Source organism: Balaenoptera ricei, chromosome 19, assembly GCF_028023285.1.
Source record: "Balaenoptera ricei isolate mBalRic1 chromosome 19, mBalRic1.hap2, whole genome shotgun sequence".
Classification (NCBI taxonomy): Eukaryota; Metazoa; Chordata; class Mammalia; order Artiodactyla; family Balaenopteridae; genus Balaenoptera; species Balaenoptera ricei.
Window position 1 is genome coordinate 50,504,798 of NC_082657.1, and position 14,318 is coordinate 50,519,115.

Sequence of the window (14,318 nt, forward strand, 5' to 3'; positions counted from 1 at the left end):
CCTCCAGAGCCCGCCTAAGATGTCTGTTGAAGACAGGCCCCCCCACCCCCGACCCCATTACCCATGTGCCTTTAAAAAGGGACAACATGTACTGACTTTATTCCCAAGGGCAGGTTCTTCTGTACTTACTGATCCTTCCTAGTAGACAGATGGCAAATGATCATTTCAGGAGCTGTGGAAGTAAAAGGAGCATCTATTAAGAGACTAGGCAGCTGGAATTCATGACAAATCCTTCACTCTAAGGCTTCGAAGTAGAAGGGAGCTAAAACAGGGAAGAAGAAACCAGCCACCCTTCCTCACTATCCAATGGGAAGAGGTATGGATGACTATATAATTATCATCGAGCCCAAGTTTCATCTGCATAGTAGAAAAGACTAGAGAAAGCCAAAAACCATCACAGAGCTGGGAGCATGAGGCCACAGGGTCCAGGTTGGTAACTGGAAGAAGGATACTCAGTTCTTCCTGCTCCAACTTGGGCTCCCATCTCCCACCTAGATTCTCAGAAAAGACACATGGACACCAGCCACCTTAAAAGCTAGGTTTGTATTTCTGGTTAGGTTCCAGGGTGGCAGAACTCCGGAGTTGTACTATATCCAACCTGGTCTCCACCTCAGCTTGTCTCCCGCCTCCCACAAAGATAACATCATACAAAACTATATTTACAGATAAACCAGTTAAAAATTAAGAGTGTGTACAAAAGTAGAGAGGATAGCCAAAAATATCAATGCAAGAAAGCTTTGGGAAAAGGGACACTGTATTCCACACCGGAACCTGGGGGCAATGTATTATGTACCAGGCAAGGAGAAGTGTAGCAAATCTCAGTGCCAATTTTAGGGGAAACCAGTCACTCCAGGGGAAGAGCTACTCGCTTTAATATTACAAAGTCTTAATTATACAGCCACCCTTCTTCTGTCACATGGATTCAGAGCCAGGTGGTGAGGGAAATAAAGTCTCTGACAAGCCCCACAGGAAAAGGAAGGGATCAGAAGGCATAGCGAGTCCGGATGTCCTCAAGCTTCTTGGACACCTCAGGTGGGGTTCGGTCCAGTTCTTCAGAGACATTCTTTTGTTTGTTGGGCTCCATGGAGTTGAACTGCTCACAGAGATCTCCATCAATCACATTCTAAGGCACGGAAAAATGAGAGTAAGAAAAAGGTTAGATGCCCAAAGAAAATGACACATGCTAAAGCAGCAACTGCAAGGAAAGCATTTTATTCTCCCTCAGATACCTGAACTACATTTACAGAGCCAGGAATACTACTCTAAGTTGACCCTTAGTAGCCAGAGTTCAGATTAGCAAAACTGGGTGAAAACTTTCCTCTGGCTATGGTCTGCCCTGAGGGAAGAGGTCTCTGAATATCACTAACTACTCCTCTCCCACATTACTGCCTCCATCAATCCACAACCTCAATGCTCCTTCATTCAAGACTGTTCCGATTTTTAAGGAGGGAGGCCCAGAGAAAAAGACTGGTTAAATGTGCTGAGGATCCCCCTTTTCAACTCGAGTTTCCAAGAAAGACCTACCTTAACAGGGAAGTAATAGGAACGAAAACTGAGGTGGTCTCGCCCACAGAGAGGGGGATGCTCGGACCGGAGGTGCATTTCCACATGCTGGAAGAAGTCATGGTCCTGGCAAAGAAACAAATAATCTGTCACTAAAAGAAAAAAGTGATTTCAACTGCTAGTCTACAGTTTCCAAAGCACAATGAACAGAGAAGCTATTGATTTTTACCACGCAAGGAGATGTTAAGTATCTAATTGTTCCTCATGACCACAGGTTCTCCTGCTACAAGGTAGCTAAAACCTGAAGGAAAACCCCTTTGTATTTGCAAAACATGAGAGAAAACACCATATGCAAAGAATGGTTTGTAAAGTCAGATTCCTAACCACAGCTTCCTCGGTTGCAATTACATAAACCAAATCTCGTCAATCCAAGAGCTGACTCTAGGAGGCATTACATGCCCAGTCCACACCATCCCATCATTCCTGGTCTGTGGGGTTTGGTTCTGGGGCTTCAGCCTCTGACTAACGAAACCCTGGTACAGTATAAAACCAGATGGCTTTCCACAGGGGGAAAAAAAAAAAAAATCAAGATTCCTATCTCCCCAGGCACTCCTGTCACCTTATAAAAACTGCACAACACTCCTAGTTGCAGATGGAGACAAAATGGATTGCCCTCTTAGGCAGATTTAGCACCAAGAAACAACCTTGGGAAGGCAAAAGCCAGACCAGTGTGGAAGATGTCACCTCATGGGATGTGAACGGGACAAGGATGCCAATTCCTCCTGACAAGGTAGTATAGACAAGCGATTCTGAGCCTCCAGGAATCAGCGTGGTCTTCTGTAACGAAAGTACTGTCTCGCCCACGTGATAGTTCATGATCACTTCTGCCTGCAAGTTGAAACCAGAATAGTGACTATATGTGCCCTCAGGAGCCTGTTCTAGATTCCCAAGAGCAAACAGTGCCTCCAAAGGCCAGATTTCACCACCTTTGGAAATTCAAAAATTACTAACATTTAAAAATACTTTGAAATGTCCTTAGCATTTACTTAGAGCTTAATGCCCTCACAAACATGCTGAAGTTAGATAATTTTTGATTTATAACTAAAAAACCTTTTTGTTAAATTATCAAGTTTGCAAAAAGAAGGTAACCACAGAAAAGTATAAAAAACAGCAATCTCTAGGCTTGCCCTCTAAAATGGATCTATTTTTAAAAGTCCAGAGATACAGAAGTATATGTCTACAGGAGAACAGTAAAGCCCAGGGCATACTTCAGAGAAGAGCTGGTTAGTATCTGGAATGAACCTGTGCAACCATCCTTTCTGAGGAACCCACTATGCAGAGATTTACACTGCTAAAATGTCTCAGAAAAATTTCTATTCTATTGTCATAAAAATGGGATAGTAACTTGGTCACCTTGTGTCAAACCCACCATGCATGGGAGAACACTCAACATAGTCACATGCACTGTGGATAATTCACTAAAGAAATGTTTCCTCGGTGAGGGTCATAAAGAATGTACTACACAGGCTTGTGCCCCTCCTTTGCGGTCCCTTCTGCAATCTTACCTTCTGAGAGGCCCCATTGAGCAAACCCCGGTCCCACAGGGCTTTGTTTCCAGTGGGATCCTCATCCACTTCATCATTGGTGTTAGGTGGGAGCCTCACCTACAATGAAGTGACACAAATCACAGGGCTGGGTCCTGAACCTACTTACCTCAGTCACCAAGCAACGTTTGCCCCAGGTCCTTGCACGCAAACCTTGGGGCCCCGAATTTGGCAGAGGCCTGAGCCCAAGTCTCCTGCACCTGTTCTGATGTCCGAGGAGTGACAAACTCAAAAGCAAAAAAACCCAAAAAACAAAAAACTAAAGAGCAAAAACGGAGACCACAGAACATGAACAAGAAAAGCCAGACTGGGCTTTAAAAGATAAGCCAAAATTTTGGCAAAAAGTAAAAATAAATATTAGTCCTTAGCTCAAACTAAATCTATCATTATTAAATCATGTTGCATGGGGAGGAGGGAGGTGAATGGGGTGTGGGTAGGGGAATCTTAAAAGAATTTTATACCCATTTTTACTTTCCATGTTGGAGATCAGTCTTGGGTCCTTGGCTTTACCACAAACTGGGTCAGCTTTCCTATACATCACTGTAACCCAAGTAAACATCAACTTACGACACAAATGTTGCCAAACTTGTCTGCCCCAGCCACAGTATCGTAGTCCAGGAGGCTAGCTGTTGTGACCCATCGGGGGTAGGTATCATCAGCAAAGATGATAAGCTGGTTCTCGTTACGCTTGTAGCGGACCCAGATGAAACTTTCCTGGACATCAGATACAATTACCCTATGTCCAATTGTCTGGATCCCAGAGATGTAATTGGCGATATGCTGGGAAAAACAAGGACAGCAATGGGTGTAACCTTGGGGTGCAGAATCAACAGAAAGTCCAGGTTACCATGACTGCAGCATATATATGGTCTGAAGAATGGCACACACCAAAGAAGAGGAGTCAGCAATAAATTCCTAGAAGGTGGGAAAAAGAGCTAACTGGTTTTAATACAGTGGAAATATATGCCTGCCACAGTTAAATTCCTTGCAGAAGCAAGGAGAGAAATCTGGCTCTTAGTGTAAAGAAGTCAAGAAACCCACCTACTCCTCCCCTTCTCAAGTCTCAAGGGCCTAGTTCTTCACCTGGCACTGGAAGACAAAGAAGGTCCTGATAAAGACAGATGATTCTAACAGTTGCTGTCCACCACCCCACCAGGGTCTCCTCCTTCCTCACTAGCTACATTTGGGCCCTCTACCAACGTGTTTACCTTGTTCTCACACTTTCGGAGTAACTTCTTCTTTCCCAGGTCATAGACTCGCAGAAGCTTCCCCACACCAATCAACACCCTCCCCTGGAATGGGGCAATGGCAGCAGGGACCTCTTCCACTGGAGTCTGTGAGAGGAAAAACAGGTTATGCAGCTATTAAAACATAGAGCCATACCCCCTCAACCCAAAATGCCTTCTACAGGCATCTGTCAGGAAGACAGACAGCAAGTGATCACCTTTTGCTCAGAGAAAATAAACCATACATACAACAGTCTCTATAATATAAACAGGGTGTTTGGGTAAACACTCCACTTCCGCAAGTGGATCAATGCCACAAGTGAAAAGAAGTCCTGGTGCCTGATGAACACTTCAGAACCCATGTGAATTCAACTGGCACCATTAACTAAAAGTGAAGCCTCAATATCAGAAAAGTGACTGTGGGACATGGAGGGAGGGGAAAGAAATGCTAGTTTAAGGGACATCTTAGTTGTAAGGGAGACACAATGAGTATAGCACAAAGAAGCCTCTGTGAAGTAACTATTTCCTAGAGAACACTCCCCTTGTGGGACGCCTGGAGAAATCACATTCATGTGCTGTCAGTGTGGAAAAGAGAACAGGAATTTCTTCTATTTTAAAAATTATGGTAGGGCTTCCCTGGTGGCGCAGTGGTTGAGAGTCTGCCTGCCAATGCAGGGGACACGGGTTCGAGCCCTGGTCTGGGAAGATCCCACATACCGCGGAGCAACTGGGCCCGTGAGCCACAATTACTGAGCCTGCGCGTCTGGAGCCTGTGCTCCGCAGCAAGAGAGGCCGCGATAGTGAGAGGCCCGTGCACTGCGATGAAGAGTGGCCCCCGCTTGCCGCAACTAGAGAGAGCCCTCGCACAGAAACGAAGACCGAACACAAACATAAATAAATAAATTAAAAAAAAAAAAAAAGTAAAAATTATGGTAAAATACACATGACTTAATATTTAAACCATTTTCAAGTATATAGTTCAGTAACATTAAGCATATTCACAGTGTTGTACAACCATCACCACTATCCATCCCCATAACTTTATTATCTTTCCAAAGGGAAACTATGTAACCATTAAACAGAAATCCACACCGTCACCCCTGCCCCAAGAATGTTAATTCGTTAGAACTACTGAATTTTGGTCACAAACTGCTACCTACTTAGTAAAACTAGAAAACAAGGGGCTACTTCAGTATGGATCTATTCCCCATAGAAATAGATGTGGGACCAACAAGCAGCGGAGCTTCACTGGAGCATTTTCCATGTGCCACCAAGAGATGGATCAGAAAGACCTGATCCACAACTTACACAAAAGTAGGAAAGTTTAGTAGGACCTAAGAACCAGGAAAACCACTAGCTGGTTCCTACCTTGTGCAAAAACTCCAGTTTTTCCCCATTGTTCACGAGCTTGTAGGTATAGACAAAGCCCCCTGCTACAGATCGGGGGTTCAGTATCAGGTCTTTGGCCACGCCCACCAGCACATACCAATCATCGCCAGTGTTGGAGAACCTGCACACAGCCACACTGCATTTACAGAGAAAGAATCAGGAGTCAGGTATTAGTCACAGCCCAGAGAATTCCCATTCCAGTCTTCAAAACTCTGTATGTACTGGGCTCCTTACCTGAAAGCAGCTTCATTCTGTTCCAGCTGGACAAGGTCCAGTGTGTTCCCCTGAATAGGATTCATCACTCGGATCACAGAGGCCCACTGTCCATTGCCAGCCTTAGGAGCTCCAAAAATGGACTCAGGGAGGTTTTCATTGAGGAATGCTGCTGCCATCTCCGCAGCCAGCTCTCGCTCATCCTCCCCTGCTGCTTCTACCATTTCCTAAATCCAAAGAACCAAGGGAGAGTTGGTGTGTTCAGAGGTGGGTGCTCGGTGAGAAGTGGACAAGTAGCAAGAACACCTCCAGGGAGTGTTCATAGTACACAAAGTAGCCAAGTCTGTCCACCAAAATCAGGATCAAAGGGAGAGGCACACAGACAAGGGGAAGAGGAAAGATCATTAAGGGGAAACTAAAGAACTAACATCAGCTGTGGCGAACACTTGCCTGGTGGTCTGAGAAACATGAGATGAAAACACCTTTTTTCTATCTAACCCATCTGATTTCTCTTGCTAAGACTACTTGTTTCCTCTTTTCTAGGCCAGATACAGTTTTACATAGTTGGGACCATTTGTTTTTTGCTGGGAAATGATTTCTGGAAGGAGCTGGTGTTGTGGGGAATACAAAAGCAGTCTCCTCTGGGCCCAAATTCAGGAAACAGACTGTTTTGGAAGTTCCAGGACTGAAGAACCGTTCCAGAGAAGTAGCTGAATACTGAATAAACCCAGCTCAGCGTTTTAGTCCTAAGTCACAAGAAAGCCTCTAAAACCAAGGACTGTGGCAAAGGGCTCTGCTTGAAAGACCTGAAAAGAGCCTGGATCTTCAAATATAACAAAGACTACAGCCATCAATTACACCGAGGTTTAAACTTTTCAACACAATTTCACAGGAATGCCTTTTTATTGAACCCTGAAGGTTAAATGCATTACCTCTGCCATCTGCTGCTTCCGCTGAGCTTTTGTGGCCTCAGTGTAGGCATTGTGGTCAGTCTCAATGATGATAAGGTTGTTACTTTCAGGGTGGATGACAAATTTCCTGGGTGTGTACTGCAGTGGAAAGGCTACTTGATTGAAGACAGCACCCAGCTTCTCCAATGCCAAAATCCTATGGCAAAAGGCAAGGAGTTAACAGGTCACCCACTCAGGACCAAGAAACTGGTGTTGAAATGGTCAATAAGCAGTCACAGCAAACACATCAATCCCTAAAGCTCTAATGTTGGCATTAGACAACAAGAAACAATAGTCTTATCTAGAAGATTACACACAAGAGACAAAGAGATCAGGGCAGGGCCTTTACTTTAGCAACAGCCCAGCACTGTTCATGGTGATTCCAGTTTCCACCAGTGAAACCTACATTAGAACCCTCAGAGGATTTTTTATCCCTCCAATGATAACGTGATAGTGACAAGTTAAAATTTCCTCTTGATTATTATCGACAAACCCTGATATAAGGAGTATGAATTCCAGGGCTTCCCTGGTGGCGCAGTGGTTAAGAATCCGCCTGCCAATGCAGGGGACACTGGTTCGAGCCCTGGTACAGGAAGATCCCACATGCTGCGGAGCAACTAAGCCCGTGCGCCACAACTACTGAGCCTGCGCTCTAGAGCCTGCAAGCCACAACTACTGAGCCCACGTGCCACAACTACTGAAGCCCGTGCACCTAGAGCCTGTGCTCCGCAACAAGAGAAGCCACGGCGATGAGAAGCCTGCGCACCGCAACGAAGAGAAGCCCCCGCTCACAGCAACTAGAGAAAGCCCGCACACAGCAATGAAGACCCAATACAGCCAAAATTATTAATTAATTAATTTTTTAAAAAAAGAGTACCGGGCTTCCCTGGTGGCGCAGTGGTTAAGAATCTGCCTGCCAATGCAGGGGACACGGGTTCGAGTCCTGGTCTGGGAAGATCCCACATGCCGCGGAGCAACTAAGCCCGTGAGCCACAACTACTGAGCTTGCGCGTCTGGAGCTTGTGCTCCGCAACGGGAGAGGCCGCGACAGTGAGAGGCCCGCGCACCGCAATGAAGAGAGGCCCCCGCTCTCCGCAACTGGAGAAAGCCCTCGCACAGAAACGAAGACCCAACACAGCCAAATATAAATAAATAAATAAATAAATAAATAAATAAATAAATAAATTTTATTTATTTAAAAAAAAAAAAAAAAAGAGTACCAATTCCAAATTTGTTGAGAAGCACTGCAATTATCTGAACATATGTGGTACTTGTGTGATAGTGTTTCATAAAATAAAGTGGATGCCATCCTGAACGAAAATCACCTAAGCTTTAGGAAATCCACAACGATGCACAAAGAGATGGCAAGTATGAGTTCTACAACCTTTGTCAAAAGGGACAGAGATGTGCATTAAGTCAAATTATGAGCAAAATGAGCAGAACCCAGATGCTCTTAAAAATATAGACACTTGGTCTCTAACAATGGAGTTTTATTTTTAATTTAAATATTCTCTACAGATCATATACAATCTGACAGCAGACCTAAAAAACAATGGAAGATAGGAAAAACCATTTCAAAGTGCTGAAAGAAAAAAACAGCTAATTAAGAATCATTAAAAAAGAGTACAATATAAAAACCAGAACATCTTCTAATAGACTATGATTAACAACATTCCAGTCCCATAAATATCCAAATATTCTGAGGGGATAATTAGCAAGGTCCCTTTACTTGCAGACATTAAATCAAATACTTTACCAACATGTGAGTAAAAAAAAAAATCAACTGCTAAACATCAAAAACTGTCATTCTGCAAGGAAAAAAAAAAGTACGGCATAAACAAAAACCACAACCCCTGAGTTTTGACTCTTCTAGTCCAACCCACACACTGGCCTGCTTTCATAAAGGCACTCTACCATGCCAAAAGGCAGACTCCAGACAGAGGGAGCACCTGTCCTAAGGGAGAAACATAACATGGGAAGGGACACAGATGCTCCCATGTTGTATTCTTCCTTGAAAAACATGAATCTAGCCAGCGTTTGTCAAAGTGGGGCATATACCACTGCTGATACCCAAGGTGACTTCAGGCAGTTCTCAGATGGAGTTTTTAAAATATAATTCTTTAAAAAATAATTAACCTTTTGTGTGCCAAAGGATACCACCAAGAAAGTGAAAAGAGAAGACTTCCCTGGTGGCACAGTGGTTAAGAGTCCGCCTACCAATGCAGGGGACATGGGTTCAAGCCCTGGTCCAGGAAGATCCCACATGCCGTGGAGCAACTAAGCCCGTGCGCCACAACTACTAAGCCTGCGCTCAAGAACCCGCGAGCCCCAACTAGTGAAGCACACATGCCTAGAGTCTGTGTTCCGCAACAAAGAGAAGCCACCGCAATGAGAAGCCTGCGCACCACAACTAAGAGTAGCCCCCACTCGCCACAACTAGGGAAAGCCCATGCGCAGTAACGAAGACCCAATGCAGCCATAAATAAATAAATAAATAAATAAATACCGAAAAAAGAAAAAAAGAAAGTGAAAAGACAATCCACAGGAGAAAATATCTGCAAATCATATTATCTGATAAGGCAGTTGTATCTAAAACATAAAAAGAACTCTTACAATTCAATGATAAAAAGACAATAACCCAATTAAAAAATGGGCAAAGGATCTGAATAGACATTACTCCAAAGAAGAACAAAGAGCCAATAAGCACATGAAAAGATGCTTAACATCATTAACCATCAAAGAAATGCACATCTAAACCACAATGAGACATCACTTCACACTCTCTAGGATGGCTAGAATCAAGAAGTCAGATAATAACAAGTGTTGGTAAAGATGTGCAGAAATTGGAATCCTCAAACCCCATTGGTGAAAATGTAAAATGGTCTAGCCACTTTGGAAAGCAGCCTGGCAGCTCCTCAAAAAGTTAAACAGTTACCAGCAATTCCACTCTTACAGGTACATACCCAAGAAAAATAAAAATATACACCCACATAAAAACTTGTACATGAGTGTTCACAGCAGCGTTATTCATAATAACCAAAAGTAAAAGTGAATGGTTCTGACAGTAAGTACTATGGACAGTGGTGTTTAAACTATGTTCCCAAGAATTCTTCTTTTAAGTTTCACACAGCAGCCTTCCCTGATATTGTTCTGGGGGAAAAATGTTCTGCTGCTAAAAAAAAAGTTTGAAAACCTGTGGAATTGTCAAAATTAATAAGGAATCAAGGAGATAGAGAGCACACGTCGATAAAACAATTAGAGGATACATGGATGAGGCTAGGCCTTGAAAGGCAGAGATGTGTGTGGGAAGCATTCCAAGGACAGGTGCAGAGATAAAACACCAGGAAGGAATATATGGAGGTATGCAGGGAGAGTAATTCTGCTGGAGCATAAGGTATACAAAGGTGCTGACGCTTAGAAAGAGAGCGACAATGACTGAAAACTTTCAAAAGTTTTCGCAAACAAATCTGGCAGTTCACTTGATTAAGCAGAAAGTGATTCATATATCTAGAAGTCAGAGTTCCACTGTAAACAGCCAACAGTTATAACCAGGACATGTATGACACTGGTGGCATTAAAGGGTTAAAAAAGAAAACAAACACAACCAACCGCCAAAACTTGAGACAGTCAAACTGAATAGGTTATTTTCCATCTTGCAATACAGACAGTGTTCACTCCAATGTGATCAGTGTAAATAATCTGTCAACCTGCAAAAGGCCTAAATAATTTATATTGGTTAATATTTAAGATATAACACTGCAAATGCAAGACAGAGTGAGAAAAGATTATCAGTGAGCCAACAACGCCTGCTCTAAAACCAATCCAATGGCATGGCCCTTGAAAACAAGAATCTTAAATCTCAGAGACTGAACTACACTGCTGAGTATAAAAACTTGGCCCTGAAGGTCTAAACAGAAGCTAAAACTCCCAAACACCAAGACTTGGCTACCAGGTACTTAAATCCTGAGCCAAATGAAGGTTTCAACTACAACACAGTAGTGCCATGGCAGAGTCAGCTCTCTGCAGCCTCTTGCGGGGCTTCAACTGTGGGACTCTCTCACCTCAGGGTATTGGTGGAGATGGCCACAATGCCCTCAGGGCACTGTTCAGAGGCGAAGCCAGATGCAAATTCCAGGGTCTCGTAAGACAGGGGGGTGAGATGGAAACGAGATTGGTAAGAATAGCTCAACCATGAGCGGCTTGACATGGCCAACACCTGAGGAAAGAAAAACATCTCCAATAAGCTTGGGAAAAGCCCAAACATGGTATGCTAACCAAATTATCCTATCCCCAAATTTCAGTGTGCAGAATATCCCAAGGAATTTTAGAAACCTATAGGGCTACCTTAAGAAAAACAGGCCTAGAGAAGAGGCAGTATGGCTTACTATTTGCTAAAAGCATTGGCTATTAGCCAGATGACCTACTAATCAATCTCTGAGCCCCAGTTTCCACATGTGTAAAATGGGAATACTATCACAAGGCTGGATAGTTGCAAGTATTAAATGCAGTAACAAGTAAAGAACTAGCAGAGCACCCAGCAACACTGATATTCTTAGCTACAAAGGACACAATGTTTACCAGCCTCTTTCACATTACACAGTAAGCCATGACACTGATACCAGGTTGCTCCTGGGTACTGGTATCCTACATGGGAGGTTTCCAGCTGTCAGTGTACTCCATTTGCTCAGCCTCAGGACTGAAGGGATCAATACTCTAACTCACCTATAACCAAATCATGGCACAGTGCCATGCAAATCCAGTTAAGAAGCTCTAGATTAAGAGACCCAAGACTTCCCACATGAAGGAAACTAATCAAGATAAAGCTAATGTCAACTAACTACAATACTGGTGAATTAATGACAGCAAAATTTATACCAAGGGGATTTTTCTCAGCTGATGTCACTAACATCCAAAAACACTATCTGCCCCCTTTCATTACTTACTGCCTCCTGGCCTTGCATCCGGACACGAAAGAGTTTCACAGGACGGGACCCCAGGTACCTAGTGCGGGTGTCAGACAGATCCCCAGTGACAGGGTCCAGGACAGTTCTCAGCAACACACCATTCTAATAAAAAGGAGAGGAGTGGTTAAAGCCTATACATAATGGAAGCTTCTTTAGCTACTTTATTTAATTTCAGAGCAGATGGAAGGAAATGACTAGGTGGTTTAAATATATAGTAATCAGCCAGCCATTCATTCACTCTCTCCTAAATCACTCACTCACTCAGATGGCTATTGAGTATTTACTAAGTGAAAAGCACAGTTACTTTTCACTGTATATCCTTAAAAATATTTTTACCAAGTATGTTAAACTCTTCTTCATAATTTTAAGTTTTAAGATATATGCACAGTTTAATATCCATGCCTACTGTGGTCTATAAATACCATTTCCCTTAAAAAGAATAAGAATCCTAAGAGAAATGGCTTCTTCAGGTCTGAAGCAAGAATATTCCAAATGTGTGTGGGGCACTTCATTGTGCCAGAAGGAAGCCCCCAAATATAGTGGGGTCATGTTAAAAGGACAAAGGAGCCAACTTGAAAGGGGAACTCCCACTCATCTAAAATGTGGCAATTTAGCATCCAAAACAAAGACTACAACAGTTTGATGCACAAATATCATAAAATCTGCAAGTGCATCACGTTATTTAAAAAAAAAACAGAAACAAACACTTCATCAGTCTTCATTGGAGTATGCTACGGCACCAACTCCTTACTCTGAAAATAAGTGAACAAAGGGGAAAAAATGAAACATTTATCCTTTCCCTATATGAACTGTACTTCAGGGTAAGCAAAGATATAAAGCAAATTTTGTCTCTAGAGAAAAGTTCCAGCTAATTAAAGAATGAAATAGAAAACCATCACTTCCCAACCCCTAATGAATCTAGGCAATGTGTATCACTGGCTGTTATTAAGTAAAAGATGGACAGAGAGCTTTAAAACAGGTCATTTAAAATAGATACTAACATTCTAACATCACTAAATTAAAGTGGGACAACCAGACTTCATATGCCACCTGATGTAATAGGAAAACAAATGGCACCTATAAAAATATTCTTGTCCCTCACCAAAAACAAAAAAACAAAAAAAACAAAAAAACCCTGAATCTGATCAACCTCTTGGTCTGTGCTATCTAATACTATAGCCATCAATCAAGCCACATGTGGTTAGTCAGAATTAGAAGTGTACTGTTAGGACTTCCCTGGTGGCGCAGTGGTTAAGAATCCGCCTGCCAATGCAGGGGACATGGGTTCGAGCCCTGGTCCAGGATCCCACATGCCGCGGAGCAACTAAGTCCATGCGCCACAACTACTGAGCCTGCACTCTAGAGCCCTCGAGCCAAAACTACTGAAGCCTGCATGCCTAGAGGCCATGCTCCGCAACAAGAGAAGCCACTGCAATGAGAAGCCTGCGCACCGCAATTAAGAGTAGAGAAACTAGAGAAAGCCTGCACGCAGCAACGAAGGCCCAATGCAGCCAAAAATAAATTTTTTAAAAAAAGTGCTGTTACGTGCAAAGTACCAAATAGCAGATTTCAGAGACCTAGTTCTCCCCATTCCCAAAAAAATAAAAGGGAGAAAACGTAAGATATCTTAATTTTCTACTGACTACAAATTGAAATATTTTGGATATACTAGGTTAAATAAAACATTAAAATTTAACTCCATCTGTTCCTTTTTTGTGGCTACTGAAAAACTTAAGTTACACCTGTGGCTTGCATTATATTTTTAATGGATAGCATGGTCTAATCTACCCACCAGTTTGCAGGAAATACAAAGGATAAAGGAACAACAAACACACAAGGAATGACTCTGTCAAATCCAGAAGGTGAGAAATTCCACAAGAAAAATGATCTGGTTTCTTTAAAAAAAAATTTTTTAACAGGTTGGGACAGTTATTAAAAGAAACATAAAAAGATAAATCAAGCAGATGAAAACTGTGGACAGCTTTATGTAGATCCTGAGTAGAACCAAATGTAAAAACATTTTTGGGAAAAGAAAAAAAAAGGAGAAAACTAGAATATGGGGGTATCAGATGATATTAAGGAATTGTTAGGGCTTCCCTGGTGGTGCAGTGGTTTGAGAATCCGCCTGCCAATGCAGGGGACACGGGTTTGAGCACGGGTCCGGGAAGATCCCACATGCCGCAGAGCAACTAAGCCCATGCACCACAACTACTGAGCCTGCACTCTAGAGCCCTCGAGCCACAACTACGGAAGCCCATGCGCCTAGAGGCCGTGCTCCACAATAAGAGAAGCCACTGCAATGAGAAGCCCGCGCACTGCAACGAAGAGTAGCCCCTGCTCGCCACAACTAGAGAAAAAGCCCGCGCGCAGCAACAAAGATCCAACGCAGCCAGCCATAAACAAACAAACAAAGAAATTGTTAAATTTTGTTGAGCATGATCATATTAAGGCCTCAACACACACACACAC

The 14,318-nt window shown here is 43.0% G+C and overlaps 1 protein-coding gene across 2 annotated transcripts in view; it reads right to left on the bottom strand.

The window, feature by feature from the left end:
- Positions 1-524: 524 nt before the first annotated feature.
- SF3B3 (splicing factor 3b subunit 3) overlaps positions 525-14,318 on the bottom strand; it is a 47,639-nt gene continuing 33,845 nt past the window's right edge. For both annotated transcript variants that reach the window (XM_059904855.1, XM_059904856.1), the window contains exons 16-26: positions 11,829-11,951; positions 10,947-11,101; positions 6,868-7,042; positions 5,957-6,162; positions 5,702-5,858; positions 4,316-4,441; positions 3,675-3,887; positions 3,069-3,167; positions 2,248-2,391; positions 1,525-1,629; positions 525-1,123 (exon numbers count right to left, since the gene is read on the bottom strand). In XM_059904855.1, coding sequence (XP_059760838.1) covers positions 983-1,123; positions 1,525-1,629; positions 2,248-2,391; positions 3,069-3,167; positions 3,675-3,887; positions 4,316-4,441; positions 5,702-5,858; positions 5,957-6,162; positions 6,868-7,042; positions 10,947-11,101; positions 11,829-11,951 — 1,644 coding nt within the window. In that variant the 3' untranslated portion in view covers positions 525-982. The remainder of the gene's footprint in view (positions 1,124-1,524; positions 1,630-2,247; positions 2,392-3,068; positions 3,168-3,674; positions 3,888-4,315; positions 4,442-5,701; positions 5,859-5,956; positions 6,163-6,867; positions 7,043-10,946; positions 11,102-11,828; positions 11,952-14,318) is intronic.